Source organism: Scyliorhinus canicula, chromosome 7 (genome assembly GCF_902713615.1).
Source record: "Scyliorhinus canicula chromosome 7, sScyCan1.1, whole genome shotgun sequence".
NCBI lineage: Eukaryota > Metazoa > Chordata > Chondrichthyes > Carcharhiniformes > Scyliorhinidae > Scyliorhinus > Scyliorhinus canicula.
Window position 1 is genome coordinate 93,407,452 of NC_052152.1, and position 21,043 is coordinate 93,428,494.

The 21,043-nt window shown below is 47.7% G+C and overlaps 1 protein-coding gene across 5 annotated transcripts in view; it reads left to right on the plus strand.

Annotated features, from left to right (window-relative positions):
- The window catches only part of ofd1 (OFD1 centriole and centriolar satellite protein), a 180,605-nt gene that overhangs the window by 43,036 nt on the left and 116,526 nt on the right, over nt 1–21,043 (plus strand). For all 5 annotated transcript variants that reach the window (XM_038802471.1, XM_038802467.1, XM_038802470.1 and 2 more), the window contains exons 10-12: nt 16,915–17,034; nt 18,456–18,529; nt 19,498–19,589. In XM_038802471.1, coding sequence (XP_038658399.1) covers nt 16,915–17,034; nt 18,456–18,529; nt 19,498–19,589 — 286 coding nt within the window. The remainder of the gene's footprint in view (nt 1–16,914; nt 17,035–18,455; nt 18,530–19,497; nt 19,590–21,043) is intronic.

Here is a 21,043-nt window from a genome sequence, read left to right on the forward strand (position 1 = left end):
AAAATACATTTAACAAAAAAAAGGTCTAGTAGGATCTGGGAAGAAAGAAAGGTTCCAATTTGAAGTTGATGATTGTTGATTTGCAGCACCTGGGGTATTTTGCTTTTGACATGCACTGGATCACCTGAACTCCATTAATTATTTCTCTCCAGTGTTGGAGCACTTTACTTCCTGATAGAGGCCCAATATATGGTCAGACAAATATTTGAAGAAAGTTCGACGATGGAACTCTCTGGGCGAGATTCTCCCATATGGGGAGAAATCGTAAGGCTGGCGTCAAATCCGGGCGGATTTGACGCCAGCCCCCCCCTTCCCGACCGGGAACCGATTCTGGTCCCCGGTCGGGGCTAGCAGCCCGACGCCGTAAGCTCCGGCATCACGGGCTTAACGAATTTCGTTAAGCCCGCTTGCCCGAGTTAGCACCGGCTGACGCGTCATATGACGTCAGCCGCGCATGCGCGGATTGGAAGACTCCAACCCGCGCATGCGCGGATGACGTCATCGCGTATTTGCGCGAAACCCGCGCATGCGCGGGCCGGGATGCCCCTCAGCCGCCCCGCGAATGGATACTGCGGGGCGGCGGAAGGACAAATAGTGCGCGGGCATCGGGCCCGCTGCACCGATCGCGGGCCCATGGCACCCTTGGCACGGCCGTGGTACTGCCGTGCCAATCGGTGCCATGGTTATAAAATGCGAGTGTTTACGGCCGTTTTTACGAATGGCCAGACCAGGTGTGTTTGCCGTTCGTAAAAACAGCCGTAAAGGGCTGGGAACTCGGCCCATCTATCAGCTGTGAATCGCTGCCGGCCGTAAAAAAACGGCGGCAGCGATTCGTGTCGGGAGTTGGGCGTGGGGGGGGGGGGGGGGGGGAGAATAGCGGGAGGGCGTCGGAACAGCGTGGCCGTAAAATTTTACGAGCCACGCTATTCTCCGCACCGTCGGGAGTGCGGAGAATCTCGCCCTCTATTCCTGAGACTAAGTGTTGACGCTGGTTCAGGATTCGTGGACTTCCATGACAGCAAAAGTGGTGCCACACCTGGATCGATTCAGCTATTGTTAAGGGGCTAGCACCGGCGTCACGTGGCACACAATCGATTCCAATGAGAAGAGGTGCCGGATTGACACTCAAGAGGCTGACAAGCTACAGCTGCATATACACACTTCACTCACACTTCACTCACACTACCATCCCAGCCAACAAGATGGCAACGAGGAGAGCAGTGCCAAGATTCACTGATGCCTAGCTGGAGATCCTCCTGGACGCAGTGGAGGAGAGGTGGTTGACCCGATAGCACGGTCCGGGAAGGAGGCTGCCAGTCGCCGCCATTAACCGTGCCTGGGCACAGGTGGCAGTGGTGATCAGTGCCGTGAGCAAAACCTTCTGGACCAGCCAGCAGCACCTGAAAACACTGTATGACCTCCTCAGGGCAGCCAGTGAGTGTAGTCAACACTGTGCTCCTGGCACTAACCCACATTCCACACACCTGTAACCCGACCCCCCCACCCGGAAGGTGGCCGAAGACTGCCGGACCTGCAGCCCCTCACCGTGGCAGAGCAGAGGGCTTAGGACGTGGTCGGTGGCCCAGAGAAAGTGAGATCACCGGGTGGAAGTTGGCCATTGGCAAGGAAGTGAGACCGTGCCAACCCCCATCCCCCAACACTACCTCTGGAACACTCTCACCCCCCACCCCCTGCCCCCGTGAGGTGGTGCCAACCATGCGTGTCATCCAGGCTAACACCGCGTGGCTGGCGTCCACGGTGGAGGCATTGAGGATGAAGTTTACGGCTGTGGATCAGCATGTCCAAGGCCTGGGGCACTCTGCACAGGTGGTGGCGCAGGACAGGGTTGCCACCTCACAGGCAGCCATGTGACAGAGCCACCTGGAAATTGCAGCGGCGCTTCTGAACATGGCCCAGTCACAGCGGGCCATGGCTGAGAATGCCAGTGGCATTGACCAGGCGCTGGCCGAAGGAGCGCAGACACAGAGGGAGGTGGTCCAGTCCCAGAGGCAGAAGGCACAGTCATTGACTGATGTGACAAAGACCCAGAAGCTGGTGGCACTGTCAATGGGTGCTGTGGCCCAGTCCCAGACGACTATTGTGCAGTCACTAGCTCGTGACACAGACACAGAAGGTGGTGGCACAGTCTATTGGTGATGTGATGCAGTTCCAGGTGCCAATGGTCCACTCCCTGTGCTCCATGGCCACACGCATGCAGACCCTGGTCGAGGCCAGAGCAGGCCTCCAGGACTGGCAGTGCCAGGTGGCAGGGAAGCCTCTGGATAGCTCTGTTCACATTCCCGTCCCATGGTGAGCTCGGGGGCCAGAGGGCACCCCTTCCCCCGAGGATCTGGTGGGCAGCGGGCAGAACAGGGAGCCACTACATCGCCTCGGACACCTGAGCAACAGCCGGGCCCATCCAGGCTCGGTGACCCAGAAGTGACCTTAGCACAGTGATTAGCACTGTTGCTTCACAGCGCTCAGATCCCAGGTTCAATTTCTGTCTTGGTTTACTGTCTGTGTGGAGTCTGCACATTCTCCCCGTGTCATAGAACAGTACAGCACAGAACAGGCCCTTCGGCCCTCGATGTTGTGCCGAGCAATGATCACCCTACCTAAACCCACGTAACCCGTATACCCGTAACCCAACAATCCCCCCATTAACCTTACACTACGGGCAATTTAGCATGGCCAATCCACCTAACCCGCACATCTTTGGACTGTGGGAGGAAACCGGAGCACCCGGAGGAAACCCACGCACACACGGGGAGGACGTGCAGACTCCACACAGACAGTGACCCAGCCGGGAATCGAACCTGGGACCCTGGAGCTGTGAAGCATTGATGCTAACCACCATGCTACCATGAGGCCCCTACCGTGTCAGTGTCGGTTTCCTCCGGGTGCTCTGGGTTCCTCCCACAAGTCCCGAAAGATGTGCTTGTCAGGTGAATTGGACATTCTGAATTCTCCCTCAGTATACCTGAACAGCTGCCAGAATGTGGCGACTAGGGAATTTTCACAGCAACTTCATTGCAATATTAATGTAAGCCTACTTGTGACAATAAAGATTATTATTAAGATAGCCGCCAACGGTGACCCAGGTCGCAGGGTGGGAGTTACAGCAGGCCGCCTCCGCTCCTGGTGTACCATCTGGGGATCCACCCAGATGTAGCATTAGGACCCATAAGGCCAGAAAGTTAAGCTGGCACGGGTGCAGGGCACAACTTAGTTATAGGGGCTACTGCCCGACTCTGTATATATGTTGTGACATTGGACACCTGTTCACACCGTTACAACCTGCCTTGGTGCTCTGTCATTTGGGTGTGAAGGGTGGGCTGGTCTGGGCTGGCCAGAGAGGGAGTGGGGGGGGGGGGGGGGGGGGGGGGTTTGGGATATAATGCGCCACCCCCGCATTGGACCGTCCCCACTACAATCAACCCAGGATTTTGATGGGACCGTGTGATGGAGTGAACAGCTCATGTGCAGGGAACACCCAGGTGGAAAGTGCTATTGTGTGCAGGAGTCAGACGGTGTCATACCATGCGGAGCACCAGAGCTCATCGCAGAGCGGGTTGTCATAATTCTCCTTCCCATGGTGGGATACGGTGTCCATGCCCCTGGCCAGCTTCTGCCCCCCCCCCCCCTCCCGTCGGGGAACCTCGCCCCGCACCGACCCAGTCCGCAGCCGCCACAAGAGGTCCCCGAATGGTGTGAGCACACGTGTCCCACGCCGTTGGGGACTCGGCCCATCGGTGGTGGAGCATCAGGGGAGGGCCTCCGGTGACATCCTGAGGCCGTCCATACAGCGTGCGGCGTACTCTCCAAGTACGCCGTTTTTGAGGGGGCGGAGCATCGCAAACACGGCGCCGCCCATGATCCCGGCGTAAACGGGGAGCCTCCAGCCCATCGCCGACAGCAAGCGGAGAATCTCACCCCTTATGTTTTAAGTTGAATCCTCAATTCTCTGCTGTGACTTGAGTGCTTAACTGCTTTAGTGTTGGCACTTGTGAATAGATTTTTAAAGTTCCGAGCAGGATTGTTGATCAACTGTTTTTCGTTAGGTGTGTCTGTCTGTGTGCATCTCTTTCAAAAAATAATTACTTGCTTTCAGGTTAAATAGTAACTTCAATAATGATAGAATTGCTCATATCTCATTATTTTATGCAGTAACAATTATTTTGTTTTGCCATTCATGTTCTGCACATTGTTCAAACAGGCATGGGGTGGGATTCTCCGTTACCCGACGATCGGGCGAAGAATCCACTCCAACGCCCAAATCGGGGCCAGCAGCAGTTTGACACTGGTCAGCCATGCTCAGCCCCGTCCGAAATGGCATTATCGGCAGGCCCTCCCCGATGCTCCGCCCCGATGGCCCATGTCCCCAGCCGCGAGGGACACGTGAAGTCTCTGTGGTCGGAAACCCGGCGTTGCGGCTGCGCACTGTGTCCAGCGCTGCCACACACCCCAGAGATCCGTGCTGCTGGCCGAGGTGGCTTCCGTGAGGGCTGGGGGGAACTGTTGGAGGGTGGCCTGTGGGGTTGCGGATGGCGGGTTGAGTCCACCCACAGACGGCGCCATGTTATACGGCGCGACTGCTGTAGGTCGTTGGTGTGCGCATGCGTGGCCAGAGATCTGGCCATTTTCTGGCTGTTTTCGGCATAGGAGCCGAGAGTTTCACCTGGCGCCGCTGCTAGCCCCTCCCCGGTCCTGGAATTGGTGAGGGGTGGGCGCCGGTTTTTGGGTCGTAAAATGCCCGCGAATTCTCCGTTCGAGCGGCACTTGCCGCTCAATCCAGCCAGGGGCTTTTGCAGCAGCTAACTATCAATACAGAATAAGAAATTGATGAACTGCTTGTTCCTTCTATTTGTGATGATCACCATGGTTACACGAGTTTAGAATTTAATTATTCTTGCAGTTTAGATCCTTAATTGGAGGGTAAATTCTACTCTGCATATTGTGTTTCACTAGCGTTTGAAGAATACTGAATTACACTTTTGAAGGTTAGTCATTTTAATATTATTAAAACAGCATTGGGCTTTTAATTGTTACAAAATAATGGCAACTATATTTTTCTTCATTTAATGCAAGGTTGTATGGTGAGTTAAAGATTGCTGCATGCAATACCATTGAAAACTAGATGGTGGTTGGAATTCTCCGCCCGTCGGGATCCTTTTCCCGCTGACAACGCACACCCGCCTGTGGATTTCTCACTGGTGTGGGGTAGCTTGAATGCAAAATCCCATTGACAAGCGGAGGGAAGATATAATCCCGTCGCCAATGAATGGCGCACCAGAAACTAGCTGGGGAACTGGAGAATCCCTCCTGATATGTTTGGAATATCATTCCAGCTATAGTAGACAAATCTGATAGTGCCATGAATATTGGTCCAGTTTTGCTGTAAGAATAATTCTAAGGCTGGCAGTTCTTAGAGGAAAATGGGCAACAACTTTTAGCATCCACGTGTGCAGTTAAAAGCAGTAATCAGACAGTCTTGAGTTTTCTACTGCTCCTGAAGCTTCAAGTTGAGATTTCTTTCCCACTATATGTGCCATAAAATGTTGAGGCTTGTCTATTTAAGTGTGAGTCATTCTTTTAAAAGGCAAAAGATTTATACGATCTGAAGAGAAGTCATTCTTTTTAATGGGGAAAGTCTTAATTACTGCCAAACAACCTGTGGTCTGAATATTTATTTTTACAAGTGCATAGTGTTGCACGTTTTACTATGGGCGTAAAACGCGTTTATTGGAGTGTATTAACACGCCTCCGAGTTCGACGTGTGCTTAACACTGCTAGGCTCTGTTCTATGTAATTATTTAGCTCTGGAGTCGCCAGTTGCCGTATAGGCAACGTCACAAGTATTCCAAGGTCAAGTTCAAAGTAATAAAGACGATACACCGATTAGTAAAGTTCAAACGATCAATATTTATTATACAGTTATAATAAATACTCATGCACACACTAAGAGACTACGCTATAACTAAACTTAAGCAAACAGAATACTTATCTAACAGGAACAGGCAAGGTCAGAGAACGAGGCCTTCGTCCTGGTTTTGTCTGCAGCCTTCAGCAAGCGTTCTGGTACTTGGGAGTCTAGTGGGCTTGGATCGCGTAGCGAGCGTTGAACTTACGGTTTCGGCGGCTGGTGCTCAACGGCTGGAGTCAGGATGCGAGATGTCAGTCGGAGCCGGAGCACGGGTTTAACAGACCGGACAACACGAGGTCCCTATCTTTTATAGGGGTTCCATTGTCCTTCCCTCTTCTCGGGCGGGCTCTACCTATTGGATCAATTTCTTATCGATACTGGATTAATTCCCCAATGCGAGGGGGTCTCCGTGATGGAGGGGGCGTTTCTTATGTCCTTTTGTTTGGAGGTTTCTGGTGCCTCGATGTCTGGGTCTTGATTAGAATGTGTCCATTCAGAACCAAATGTATCTATTGTGTGGGTGTTCAAGTCTGATGGCCTCATTAGCATGCAAAGCGTTTTGCCATTTGCACCTAGCTAAGGTCTTTTCACCTGAGCCCAAACTGGTTTCTGCTGCTGCAGAATGCAAACTGCTCTTTGCAGACTGCTGTTCTGGCTAAACTGTCTGTTTCCCAGCAGTCTTCCATTTTAGTTTGGCTCAGTGTCCATTTTGCGTGGCCAGCATGGCTACATTCCCTCCTTGTGATCCTCACAATCATACTATTGTGAAGGATCACCTATGTGCTTTGCCTCCTTGTGTTCTGACCTCTTGCCAGTTCCTGTTCTACTCTGTTCTAAACTATGGGAAGAAGAGAAAAAAAATTTTTAACTAACATTTCTACTTGGCCCTATGTCAAAGGGACATGCATTACTACAACTGGGAACCTCTACCTATCACTATTAACCTTAACCTTAACTTAAACATTTAATCACTCTAAAATCTTAACCATTCACACCACAACATCACACTTCCCAACTCGGCAGTCGAGTATGGAACAATATAATACATGGCTGAATTTTATTTACAGTGTTGTAATCAGTGAGGGGTTGAGGGGTTTGGTGGAATCCGAAGATGGGGGATTGCACTCTATAGATGGGTGAGGTGCTGGAACGAGAGGCTCTCCTCTTCCATTTCCTCAACCTGAGGGTCTGTACTAGGACGATGAGGATCGCGATCACCAACAGTGATTCGATTATGTAGGACATGGAGTACCACGTCATGAATTTAGTACACCAGGTCTGAACCTCGCTGATCAGAGCTGAGCACTGGGGGTTTGTTGTAATGGAAACATTTACGGTGGGGGTTGTGGGGGAAACGTGTCTTGTTTCCACACATATACATATGACATTAAACAGTAATAAGTGGGCTTCCATCATTTTGCTGTTCTTCTTCTTTCTCTTCCTTCTTCCTCCGGTATTGACAATCCTGGCTTCGACCTCTGTCTCGTCCTTTGAAACCTTTGGGATCAAGCACAGTATCTGTCAATACACAGTTTAAGACCTTTACTTGTTAGTGCATCTGTCTTTCAAATCCCAATTGACCCTTTAAAATGACTGGCTAAGTCACACCCTGTGACTCCCCTCATTTTTTTCAAAAAGCGAATTTAAAGACCAGCATACACCTAACAATCCTTCCTTCTGCGAGCCGTCTCGCAGGCTTTGCTGATTTACCATCCGAATGTTCCCGGATGTAAATAGCATGTGGGATGGTGGCCGAAGGGCTACCTAACGTAAAATGAAAACAAACTTGGAAATAAACATCCGAATGAGTTGCGTGTGGGCCGCTACGGGTACGAGTTGGATGGGATCCCCGGGTAGGGCGTGCTGTGCCATACCCGAGCTTGGCTGACCAAGGGTTGGTTCTCAGACAGGGCGGGTCCTCAGTGCCGTTTGTCCACTGCCTGAGTAACCTGGAAAAAACGGGTACGAATGTGTTTACCATGACTTGCAGCCTCTATTTCGCCGAATAGAGGGGCACCTAAAAAAACCAAGGGAGCCAAGATGCTCCAACTGAGGACATCACTGAAGTTCTCAGAGATATCTGCGGACAAGCTATTTGGCGTGTGGCCTTACAACTTTGGAAAAGATCTCCAATCAAACCGAAGTTCTCAAAAGTTTCGGCAGACAAGCTAACGTGTATGTGAGGTGGTCACAATCTTTTCAGCTGAAAAGAAGATGTCCATCCTCCAGCTGAACAATGTACATTCCTGAAAACAAACAAACATAAAACGAAGACAAACATACGTGCAGGTTCCATCAGAAAGGACATCGTTTCCCTCAAACGATTCCTATCTTACATCATCTGGACACCTCACTTTGATTCTGCCTCTGTGAACAGGGTCACAAAGGGGTTGCCGTGTCGGGAGTCAGACACCGTGTCGTCCTGCTCTCCCGGATCCCACACCCTTGTGTGGATCAGGCATGCAACTTTGGAATTGTGTGACCGGGGGTCACTCTCGTCATTGCGGACAAGTCTGTAGGAATTGTCCCTGTGCCATTGTGTAGTGTCGAGTGTGTTGTCGGGGTAGTCGGGGTCGTGTGGTGGTTCTGGATATTTGAGGTAGGTGACTTCCATGGGGTCACTGGAGTCGGGGTCGTAGTTGGTGCAGTGTGGGCTGTATGGCTGTGTGGTGTCGCTGTCTTCAGAGTCAGTGTCAGTCCTGCTGTCTCTGCTGTGGCAGCTTGTGGGCGTGTCGGGGCGTGGTCTGTAGTGGTCTGTGGGCGGAGTCGTTGGCGAGTCCGTGGATGAACTGGTCTGTGAGGGGGATGGTGGAGAAGTGTCTCTGGTGGGCGGGGTGAAGTGTTCTGCTGCATCCAGCAGGACATGGTGAGCATGGTTGGCCTGTGTTCCATATGCCTTTAACTGGTTTATATGGAACCACGCGGTCTTCCCATTAGGATACTTTATCCTGTAAACGGAGGGGCTAATTTTGTCCGAAATTGAGTAGGGACCGGAATATTTTGGAGCCAAAAAACTGCTGGGGTTATAAACAGATAACATTACCTGTTGCCCAACCTGGAATTCTGTGGTGTGGACGGTCTTATTGAAACAGGCAGTCCGTTGCTGTCGGCGTTTCCCTAGCTGGACTGCGGCTGCGATCTGTGCAGACCTCACAGTCTCAACTAGATCTTTAACTGCCTTTTCATGTGTGAGGGCCGTCACTTCGGGGCTTGTCATGTCCAGTCCTAAAAGGAATTCTGTACCTTTCATAGGGCGTCCGGTCATGAGTGTGTGTGGTGTGTATCCTGTCGATGTGGAGACAGTGTTCCTTATGAACATAAGTGCAAATGGGAGCACTGAATCCCATGTGGAATTATTCTCTTGAACCATTTTCCTAAGGGTAGTTTTTAGGGTCCGATTCATGCGCTCCACAATCCCGCTGGACTGTGGATGATACGCAATGTGGAAGTTCTGTTTGATTCCGAATATTGTCAGGACGTTCCTCATGACCCGTCCTGTAAAGTGAGATCCCTGGTCCGAATCGATACTTCGGGGTAAACCCCATCTCGTGAAGATGTGGTGGGTCAGGATCTTTGCAGCTGTCTTTGCTGTGTTTGTTCGTGAGGGAAATGCCTCTACCCATTTGGTAAAGGTGTCGATGACCACCAGAACGTATTTATAGCCATTCCTACAAGGGGGCAATGGACCTATAAAATCGATCTGGAGGTTTGTCCAAGGGCCGTTAACTGGGCGAGTATGCCGAAGTTGTGCTTTCTTAGAATACCGCTCCGGGTTATTCTGAGCACAAATCAGGCAATTCTCTATGTAGTGCGTTACATCATTCCTGAGATTAGGCCACCAACAGAGTTGCCTGAGGTGCCTCGTTGTTGCATCAATTCCCTGATGCCCGTGTCCGTCATGGAACAAGGCAATCATCTGATTCCTGTCCTGCTGTGGGACCACATAAAGTTGGTCCTTAATGATCACACCCTCATGTGTGGTCAGTGCGTGTTTAAAGTGCTCGTAAGCAGGCACAAAATTTCCCTTGAAAACCTCCCTGAGGTCTCCGTCCTGTTTCTGTGCTGCCACGAGATCTTTAATATCAGTCTGTGAGACTTGGACTGCGCTCACAGGGGCGCTAGCTGGTGCGCTAGCTGGGGGGGTCCATAAGTGTCCTCTCCTGGAACCTGCCTTAGCCAATGCGTCGGCTTTTACATTCCCAGGGGGTGATGACCTATGGTGGCTTCTTACTTTTATGATGCCGAAGGTCCTGTCCTTCGCTTTCTCTAGGATATGCTGGAGTAAAGGGGCTGATGGAAGGGGTTTTCCGTCTGCGGAGACAAAACCTCGTGTCCTCCACAGGGGCAGAAAATCTGTCAGGCTATTGCATACATATAGGCTGTCTGAATATATGTCTGCTGGGCTGGGGAAAGAATCGGGGTGGTCCAGTATGTACGCTATGGCTGCTAGCTCTGCTGCCTGCGCGCCTAAGTGACCTGGTAACTTAAGAGCTATCTCTTCGAGAGCGCGCCCCTGCGGGTCCTCTACATAGATGCCGCATCCTGTGATACGCTCACCATTTAAAACTGTGGAGGAACCGTCTACATAAATCCTCAAGGGTCCACACGTGTCTGTGGGCTGGGGGCTTTGTTTCGGGTTCCCTATCTTCCTGGGGGGTGTTTTTGCTAAAAAGGGTCCTGTGTTATGCAGGGGAGCTACAATTTCACAGTCATGGGGCTGTCCGGGGTATTGGAGGTTGTCTGCTAAGTATGTGTGTGTGCGTGTCCGTTTCACTGTAATGTCCCGTCCTTGTAAAAGTAGGGTCCACCTAGCTGCCCTAATCTGGCTAACTGAACCGTCCTTCAGTCGACCGTCTAGTAGTAGCTGTGTGGGTGTATGTTCGGTTAGAATGGTGATGGGGTTGAGTCCGGTGATGTATGAGAAATACTGCACTGCCCAGAAGACAGCAAGGAGGTGCCTCTCACAGGCTGAAAATCCTTGTTCTACCGGGTCTAACAGTCGGGAGGCATAAGCCACTGGTCTTAGCTGCTCGTGCCGTTCCTGAAGCAACACGGCCGAGAGGGTTAGATCTGTGCTAGCTACCTCGATTGCGTACGGGGAAAGTTGGTCGGGGACTAGCAGCGCGGGTGCTGCACTAAGGGCTCGTTTCAACTCTTCCACAGCGCCGGTATGCTGCGGAAGCCATTCCCAGGGGGCTCCTTTCTTAAGGAGGTCTGAAAGTGGGGCGGCTTTTGTCGCGAATCCGTCGATGTGGTTCCGACAATAGCCAACCAGTCCTAAAAACGACCGGAGGGCTGAAACATTCTGGGGAAGGGGCAATTTGACGATCGAATCAATTCTTTTGAATTCGATCTCGCGTTTGCCGTGCGTGATGACTGTTCCCAAATACATCACTTTACTTTCCAATATTTGGGCCTTTTTCGGGTTAACTTTACAGCCAATTTCAGTTAAGAGTTCCAGGAGTTCGGCCAGAAGCGAAATGTGCTCTGCCTTTGTGTCTGTCTGCAGTAGTAGGTCGTCTACATACTGTACCAGACATTTGGGTCGGGAAAATTTTTCTAATCCACTTGCCAGCTGTCGGTGGAAAATGGAGGGTGAATTGTGGAATCCTTGTGGGAGGCATGTCCACGTGTACTGCTGAGTCTTAAAAGTGAATGCGAATTTGTATTGGCACGCTTTTGCCAATGGTATTGACCAGAATCCATTACTGATGTCCAATACCGTGAAGTACTTGGCGTTGAGACCCTGCTTGAGCATGGTCTCGGGACTAGTAGCTACCGTTGGGGCTACTGCGGGGGTTACTTTGTTGAGTTCCCGATAATCGATGGTCAGACGCCATGATCCATCGGGCTTCCTCACTGGCCAAATAGGGGCATTGTTGGTGGAGGCTACCGTTCTCAGTACACCTTGGTCCAACAAGCTGCCTATAACTTTTTCTATTTCCACCTCTGCTTCAAGGGGAAATCTATACTGCTTTTGCGGTCGGGGGTCCTGTCCGGTAACATGAACTTGTCCAGTCATTCTGCCACAGTCATGACGGTGACTTGCAAATGCTGTCCTGTGTTTGTTTAGTAGGGCCTTAATTTGTCTGTCGGTGTGGAGCGTAGTCAGGTTGAATGAGTACTCTCCCACTGCGCTAATCCGATTAGCGTAGTCTCCTACTGTGAGGGTGGCTGGGGCTCTGTCTGATCTCGCCATTCGCCAGACACACTGGTTCACTGGGTCGAACGACAAGCTATGAGCGTTCATAAAATCTATCCCCAGGATGTGTTCTGCTGTCCGGGGAAGATTTACTAAAACTACGGGGTGCCTTGTGCTAATGTTCCCTAGCTGAATTGCTACGGGTGCTGTGATATGTCCCTGCTGCGAGTGTCCGGTGAACCCGCTAAGTGTGATGGTGGAGGTGGTCGGCCACGTGTCTGCGTGTGCCGTGGTTGTGGAGTTAATGGTGGTGCGGGATCCTCCTGTGTCCCACAGAAACTCTATGGGCTTCCCTTTGACTTTTGCCGTGACTACGGGCCTCCCTGATGAGTCCCATAGTGTGTCACAGACCCAAGTGGGGGAGCCCGAACACCGTCAGTTCGTCTCGTCCACATTGGTGGGTCCTGACTGTACTACTACATTGTGGATGGGTTTTGCCTTGTTGCGGTTCAGAGTGCCTGTCTGCTGGCCTCTCTGAGATCGCTGGGGTGCTTGGCACTCTTTAGCCCAATGCCCTAACTGTCCACAGTTATAGCATTCCTGTCCTTTCTGTTGAGGGCTGCTCTTGCCTTCATTTACCCATGCGGGCTTCTGGTGCTCTCTGACTGCTTGGATATCTGCAGCAGCCTGAGCCTCTTCTGGGGATCTAACTTTTCCTTTTGCCTGAAGCGATTGCTCCCAAGCGCGGGACAATCTTTTCAGGACCCATTTTTCGTTATGGGCCTCTTCTGAGGGGTCGTAACTATTGCAAGCGCTCTGTCCTGCTTCTGTTGCGTGTGAGATAATTGTGCGCGTCCACTTAACCATGTTTTCGCGGGTTAAATGCGCTCTATCTAGCTGTCCGAAAACTGCGCTGAAATGAATCCACAGCCTTCCTGCGAATGCTGTGGGGTGTTCGGATCTCTTCTGCCTGCACTTATTCAATCCTTCTACGGGGTCACCTCTATTGTACCCGATGGCATCTAAAATGGCAGTGTGCATCTCCTCTAGGCTGCCTCCTGCCACGTTTTGTGGGTCGGGGAGGGCTGCCACTACACTCTGGTCTAAGCTCAGCACGGTGAGCTTAACCTGCTCTCTCTCATCCAGGCCGTACATGGTAGCCTGCTGCTTTACTTTAGCGAAAAACTGGTGGGGGTCTGCGGTGGGGAGGAACGGAGTGATCTTTTCACAAGCGTCCCTTAGCTGGGTTACTGTTAAAGGGGTGGTGTAAGTTATGTCTGGGGCGCCTTCTGATTCGGCTTTCCTCTGTGTGGTTACGGGATTCATGGGTGCGGTTATGGTCTGAGCTGTGGGGGGTTGGGGTGCCTGTCGTTTCTGCTGAGCTGCGGGCGCACATGTTCCCTGAACATAACGCTGCGCTGTCTCGCTTAATTCCTGCCAATCTGGGGCATTTTCCCCATCTAACTGAGCTCCAAAGGTGCTTTGGAAGCCATTCTGCACCGAAAGCAGAGATTGCAATTCCGCAATCTGTTTCCTGCATTTCGCGTGGTCAACTGTGCTTTGTCTTTGTTCGGTCGTTGCAGCATGGAGTGCTCTCAAAGCTGCTTTGAGATCGGAACATTGCCTCTGCAATGCCTCCACCTGCTTCTCCGATTCCTGTCTTATCAGAACGGCACGTTGCACGTCCTGATAGGCTTTCTCATACTGGGTCTGGGAACTGTTCAGATGAGCTAGACAAGACTGGTGAGCCCTCTTGGCATCATCCACCTCTCTATCCTTCTCTGCCAACTTCCCTTTTAATTCCAGGTTTTCTTTCTCGATGTCCCTGACATCGACCTTACTCATTCGGTTCCTTTCCTCTAAATCTGTCCGGAGCGTCCTGATGACCTCCTCTGCGCCTCGCAACTGTGCCAAGCAGGACACAATCGCCATCGGCTTGCCTGCTTTACCTAAACTCTTTTTGTGTATTTGAGAGAGGTTCTCCCACCAAGTATGACCTATACTTCCGGGACCTGTCTCCTCATTTGCACAAAACTCTTTCCAAAGGGGCCATCCCTTTCCCTGCAGATATTTGCGGAGTTCCAGCTCCCACGTGGGACACTGGCCTACTCTGCTACTGCTGCTGGTCGCTGCGACCACAAACTTTGCTGGATCCATCAGACGTTCCATTGCCTGCATGGCCATTTCCTCTGACTCTCTTTTTATAATTTGGAACAGGGGGTTGTTGGGGTGGTGTTTCGAGAAAGGGTACGGCTTACGCTATTTTCCGATCACAAAACTACCGAAAGTTTGTCGCAACAAAAAGCTTTCAGTTTTACCTTACAGCCCTGTTAGTACGCATGCACTAAAACACACTTCCGAATTTCGCTTATTATTTTGAACACCTTGAATACTTGTGATCTCTTTCTTTCTCTGCAATTTGGAGTTCCAATTCAAATTTCAGGGTCCTGGACACTGTGGTGTTTCCACTTACAACAGGGTCCCGGCGGATGTCGCCACTAAATGTTGCACGTTTTACTATGGGCGTAAAACGCGTTTATTGGAGTGTATTAACACGCCTCCGAGTTCGACGTGTGCTTAACACTGCTAGGCTCTGTTCTATGTAATTATTTAGCTCTGGAGTCGCCAGTTGCCGTATAGGCAACGTCACAAGTATTCCAAGGTCAAGTTCAAAGTAATAAAGACGATACACCGATTAGTAAAGTTCAAACGATCAATATTTATTATACAGTTATAATAAATACTCATGCACACACTAAGAGACTACGCTATAACTAAACTTAAGCAAACAGAATACTTATCTAACAGGAACAGGCAAGGTCAGAGAACGAGGCCTTCGTCCTGGTTTTGTCTGCAGCCTTCAGCAAGCGTTCTGGTACTTGGGAGTCTAGTGGGCTTGGATCGCGTAGCGAGCGTTGAACTTACGGTTTCGGCGGCTGGTGCTCAACGGCTGGAGTCAGGATGCGAGATGTCAGTCGGAGCCGGAGCACGGGTTTAACAGACCGGACAACACGAGGTCCCTATCTTTTATAGGGGTTCCATTGTCCTTCCCTCTTCTCGGGCGGGCTCTACCTATTGGATCAATTTCTTATCGATACTGGATTAATTCCCCAATGCGAGGGGGTCTCCGTGATGGAGGGGGCGTTTCTTATGTCCTTTTGTTTGGAGGTTTCTGGTGCCTCGATGTCTGGGTCTTGATTAGAATGTGTCCATTCAGAACCAAATGTATCTATTGTGTGGGTGTTCAAGTCTGATGGCCTCATTAGCATGCAAAGCGTTTTGCCATTTGCACCTAGCTAAGGTCTTTTCACCTGAGCCCAAACTGGTTTCTGCTGCTGCAGAATGCAAACTGCTCTTTGCAGACTGCTGTTCTGGCTAAACTGTCTGTTTCCCAGCAGTCTTCCATTTTAGTTTGGCTCAGTGTCCATTTTGCGTGGCCAGCATGGCTACAATAGTCATAGTTCTTCAGATTTGAATTATTGTAGGAATTGTTTTTTAAATTAAAATTTTTTCTTTGTTTCTTTTTATAATTTTCTCTTAATCTAATTTTCCCCCCTCTCTATTTTGTTTCCTGTACATGAGTTGATATTGAATTCAATAATTTCATCTGAACAACCTGATTTACACTGTGCGTGTGCTTCAATAAAATTGTTTTGATTTGGTAAAAGAGACGCATGGTTATTTGCCCTGTACATACACACCCCAGAGAGCTGCTGTCTGTTTTCACTCTTTAATTACTCCAAGTTGCAATGCTAAGAGCTCGCAGTCTGTGGGCAAGTATTTGTGTAATGAATAGTGTCTGATATTTATTGCAAAATCCGGTCTATTTTGTTAGCTGCTTATTTTCCTAGAATGGTATGGGAAGATCGTTTTTACTTTTGTTGGAATGAGAAAAGCATATTAATGTACTAGTTTTTGATAATTTTTTTAAAGCAACCATATAAAAGTGAGAGGGAGTGTTCATAAAAGTGGTCCTTGTCTTTCTTGCGTGAATAAAAGTTTTGTTGCAGAAGAGTCATCGAAGTTTATGTTCTGGGCATACCCAACGCTGGAGGAATTTTGGAAGGGCGTAGCGAGGATGGTGTCGAGGGTGGTAGGGTCCAGGGTCAAACCGAGCTGAGGGTTCGCAATATTTGGGGTTGCAGAGGAGCCGGGAGTGCAGGAAGCGAAAGAGGCCGGTATTCTGGCCTTTGCGTCCCTGGTAGCCCGGCGGAGGATTCTTCTTCAGTGGAGGGATGCGAGGCCCCCAAACGTTGAGGCCTGGATCAATGACATGACAGGGTTTATCAAATTGGAAAGGGTGAAATTTGCTTTGAGGGGTTCGGTACAGGGGTTTTTCAAGCGGTGGCAACCATTCCTAGACTTCCTGGTACAATGGTAGACAACGAGACAACGATGAGTGGCAGCAGCAACCGGTGGGGGGTCATTTCAGTTTTGTTTCTATATATTGGAGGTTTTGTCTGGGTGTATATATTTGCTATGTGTTTGGGCGGGTGTTAATTTATTATTTTTGTTACTGAGTTTCCTTTACATTTTTTGCATTTTGTACTTTATATTTTTGTTGTTGATATTTTGTGAAAACTTTTAATAAAAGTAATTTTTTAAAAAAGAGTCATCGAAGTTGAAAATTAAATGAGACTACACATTGTCACCCCAAAGGCATATAATGTACATAAGTATATGATAATATGTGATCATAGTTTGTTTTAAAGCATTACAAGTTTTTGTCTTACAAAATGAAAAGCTGCATATTTACACTTGATAGCAAGTCAGTCCTTGCTTATCTTTCATATCTCGTAGGAGATATGTTAAAATACAGATTTCCTAAATGATTTGTCTGATATTTCAGGTCTCAGAATTTGCATGACCAAAGGAACAAGAGTTTAGAACAGGATCTCCGGAGACGGGAGCTGGCAGTGAAAAATATTGAGGAAACCTTTGAGCAAAAGCTGAAGAATGAGCTGTGCAGGTAAGGCAAGCATGATGCAAGGATTTAGTTAAAGCAAATAACAGATGCTTTCAATGTGTAGCTACTCTGTTAACCAAAATTTCAACTACCTTACTTTAATATTCTCAGCAAAATGGGTGGATTTAAAACATTGCTATCCCTCTACTACTGTATAGCCTAAAGAATAGGGAACCTTTTAATTTCTAGGTGTCTCACCTTTGTGTGAGTGAGGTTGTAGTAGAATTATTTGTGGTACAACAAGTTTTTATATGGCAAAAAAATATTTTCACCATCAAGTTTGAGCTTCATTTTGTACAAATTAATCCCATTAATCAGAACAGATCTTTTAAAAAATCAAGCATTTATCATAATTCTTGCATTACATGCATTTCTCTGTATTAACATAGAGTTTATTTACACTAATCCAGATTTGGTTTGCTCAGCAGCTCAGTCAAAACATTTTGTGCAGGATGATGTTTGATCCTTGATCTTTGCAATTAGTTGATTTAAGCTGAGGTGATTAACCTTGTGATCCCTGATTTTGAGAAGGGGATACATAGACATAGAATTTACAGTGCAGAAGAAGGCGATTCAGCCCATCGAGTCTGCACCGACTCTTGGTAAGAGCACGTTACCCAAGCCCATACCTCCACCATACCCAATAACCCAGTAACCCCACCCAACATTACGGGCAATTTGGACCCTAAGGGCAATTTAGCATGGCCAATCCACCTAACCTGCACGTCTTTGGACTGTGGGAGGAAACCGGAGCACCCGGAGGAAACCCACGCACACACGGGGAGAACGTGCAGACTCCACACAAGACAGTGACCCAAGCCAGGATTCGAACCTGGGACCCTGGAGCTGTGAAGCATTTGTGCTATCCACAATGCTACCGTGCTGCCCACCGTGTTGAAACAAAATTCCTGTTCCTTATCACTGTTCGTCACAGTGTCCCTCCACAGCTGGATTGGAAAATGTGTGCACCTTTATTTTCTGGATAATATTCATTTTCAATTTATGTTTAAATTTCCAACCTAGATAAAATCCTGTAATCAATATCAGATTTTGTTCACCTAAATTTGTGACATGGCAAATTCTATGCCTAGTGTAGGAGAGAGTTCAGGGATCGAATGTCTTTTTTGTTAGGTGTTTTAAGACAAAGTTCACTCCTCTGCACTTGTTGAGTGTATGAAAAAAGTTCCTGTGAAAAGTTGTTGTTGCAACAATAATCTGCTTCCGGGTTAGCTGATTTTAAAATATGCAAGTGACTTTCACTAGGAGGGTTTCATTACACACAAATGTTTATTTGTGTTTCTCTTATTATATTGATAGACTTGTTTAAGTTTGGATCCTTCCTTTCGAAGGTGACTACCGTGACTTCGAGATGGATTAAACACTCCTTGGCATTATTTGCTAAATAAATACATTTTTCTGCTTAGGTATCAGCTGGAACTACAGGAAGAGTATCGTAAAAGAACTGAGAAAATAACAATAAATGAGAAAAGAATTGAAGGTCTGGTTCATTATTTGGCAGCTTAATTATGTTTTACAAGTAAGATGTTTATGTAGGGTTCTGTACAAGTGCCACACTTGGCATTTGAGCAAGAGAATATTTTGATATCCTTAATGTGCAAAACATCTTCTTGCTATTTCCTTTTTCAAATACATCATTGTGCTCAATGTATGTCATTTATGTATTTGGTAGACCATTTACAGAGCAAAACTAAACAAATAAGCTTTTACTTGTTCAGCTATGGCTCGATTTGGGAGTCAATTTGGTCCTAAACCTAAACTGGCATCTTATCAATGCATTTGAATATGGAAGGATATAGCCCATTCATCTTTTTAAAAAAAAATTTAGAGTACCCAATTCATTTTTTCCAATTAAGGGATAATTTAGCGAGTTCAATCCACCTACCTGGCACATCTTTGGGTTGTGGGGGTGAAACCCACGCAACCACGGGGAGAATGTGCAAACTCCACATGGACAGTGACCCAGAGAACCTGGGACCTCGGCGCCGTGAGACTGCAGTGCTACCACTGCGCCACTGTGCTGCCCTTAGCCCATCCATCTTACTACTTTATATATTTCCATTTTTTCAACTTCCTTTCAAGGTTTTGTACAAAGGTTTCTTTGTTGTAGTTGTGGATCATTTTGCCAGAAACCCAATTATGAGAAATTCATTAGAGGAAGAAATTTTAATGCACAAGAATACAGTGCATTTGGGGAAGGTGGGACTAAGTTAAGCCGGGGTAGTCATACATGTCTCAAGTTAGGAGGTAAATATCCTATACTTTTAATGAGAAGTTATTATCTCTAAGGTTTCATGTATCAATAATATGACATGCTAATAAATATTACCTTCTGTCTAGCTGTTTAAGTATATTTTTAAATTGATTAGCTAAAAGTTTAATGTGTAGTTTAATGATTCTTACTGCTTCATAACTTTTAGTCACCAAAGTATGGTTTTCCTTTAACAGCAGAGGCAGCTCGATTACATGAAGAGTCTGTTATCATCCATTCCAAGAAAGAGGAATTCCAAGAAACCCGCGTTCAAATTAAGAAGATGGAGGTAAACAGTCTAAACGGTTTTAATATTTTTTTTAAGCATATTTAAAATTCAATATTATTGTTTGACCTTTTGTCATGTGTGCCCCTTTAAGAAAGGTTTTGTCACTTATCATGTGACTTGTAGCACATTGGGCTGTGGCTGTGGAATGAGAGGAGGTTTCAGTTTGACTGCTTTGGACTGCAGAAGGAGAAAGAAATGTTTTCACTGTTTTCATTTTAAAAGCTGTTCCAGTAAAAAGCACATTAGTTGTGGCTAAATGCCTTGGTAACTTTAAAGTTATAGTTGCTTTCCGGAAGGAGTTTGAATCTGCTGGTTGGAGCCGGAACATAATTTCAGGAACAGGACCAGTCCCATTCAAATGAGAATAGTGTGCTGGGCCATGCCCTTTAAAAGGGGTTTTGGTTTAATTGGATTTTGTCATTGAAGTGGAACAGCTAAGGGGGGCTTCATTAAGAGTTATGTACATAGATTACTGTAGCTGTGTGGTGTCTTTATGTTTGTAATTGATAAAACATTTTTGCTGTGTTTATTTATATGTATATATAATATGTTAACTACATTCTTAGAATACATCTTGCTTTGATTAAAGTGTCTAGGAAGTCTGATGAATCACACCTGCAGTGAAGGCTCTTGTGCTCATCCAGCCAAATTCAACATAAAAGTTATACGTCGGGTGAACTTCATAATACACTTTGGAGTTTCTAAGCCCTGGCCCATAACACTTTACTGATGGATTGTCTGTTACCATTAGCTTGTTGGAACCACAGACTAGGTAATTTGCTGTGTTAGCAATTCTTTACTTTGTGGATAATATATCCTTGTCAGTTTTAAACTACTGCCATTCTAGTCTCCTCCAGAATGGATATTTGGGCACAAGACACTGAAGAAGGAAAGCAAAGATGTTTTTTCAGGGAACTTTAAGCAAGAGGAGCGTTCAAAAATGTTATACTGGTTGGGGTGAGAAAGTAAAAGGTTAAATCCATAAAAGTTGGGAAACAGAAAATGGAAAAAGGAAGACCGCAGCCAGATATGTTTTAACTTAAAATTGTTCTTGGGTTTAAAACAAATCGTATAATGGACTTCCGGTGGCAGGGATGTGCTGAATAGTCGCATGAAATGTGGCTGTCCCCTGGAAATTTAAACTTTGGCCGTTTTAACCCGAAAATTGATCAGTAAATCAACAAACCACCCCCACACCCCCAACCCTCACCCTGTATCAACAACCACCTGAGGAAATGCCCTCAAATCAGCCAAGGAACCGTAAAGACACTAAAAGCAACAAGAGTCAAGGGAGGAAAATGCAGACCGCAGACACAAGGAGTGAAGTGGAGCAGGAGGATTGAGTGGGATTGCCAATGCAAACACTGGCCCACTGACCGACAGCGCGGTGGATGGAGTTCCTGACACAAGAGCTCCTAAAACATAGGGGGCGCGATTCTCCGCAAATGCGGAGA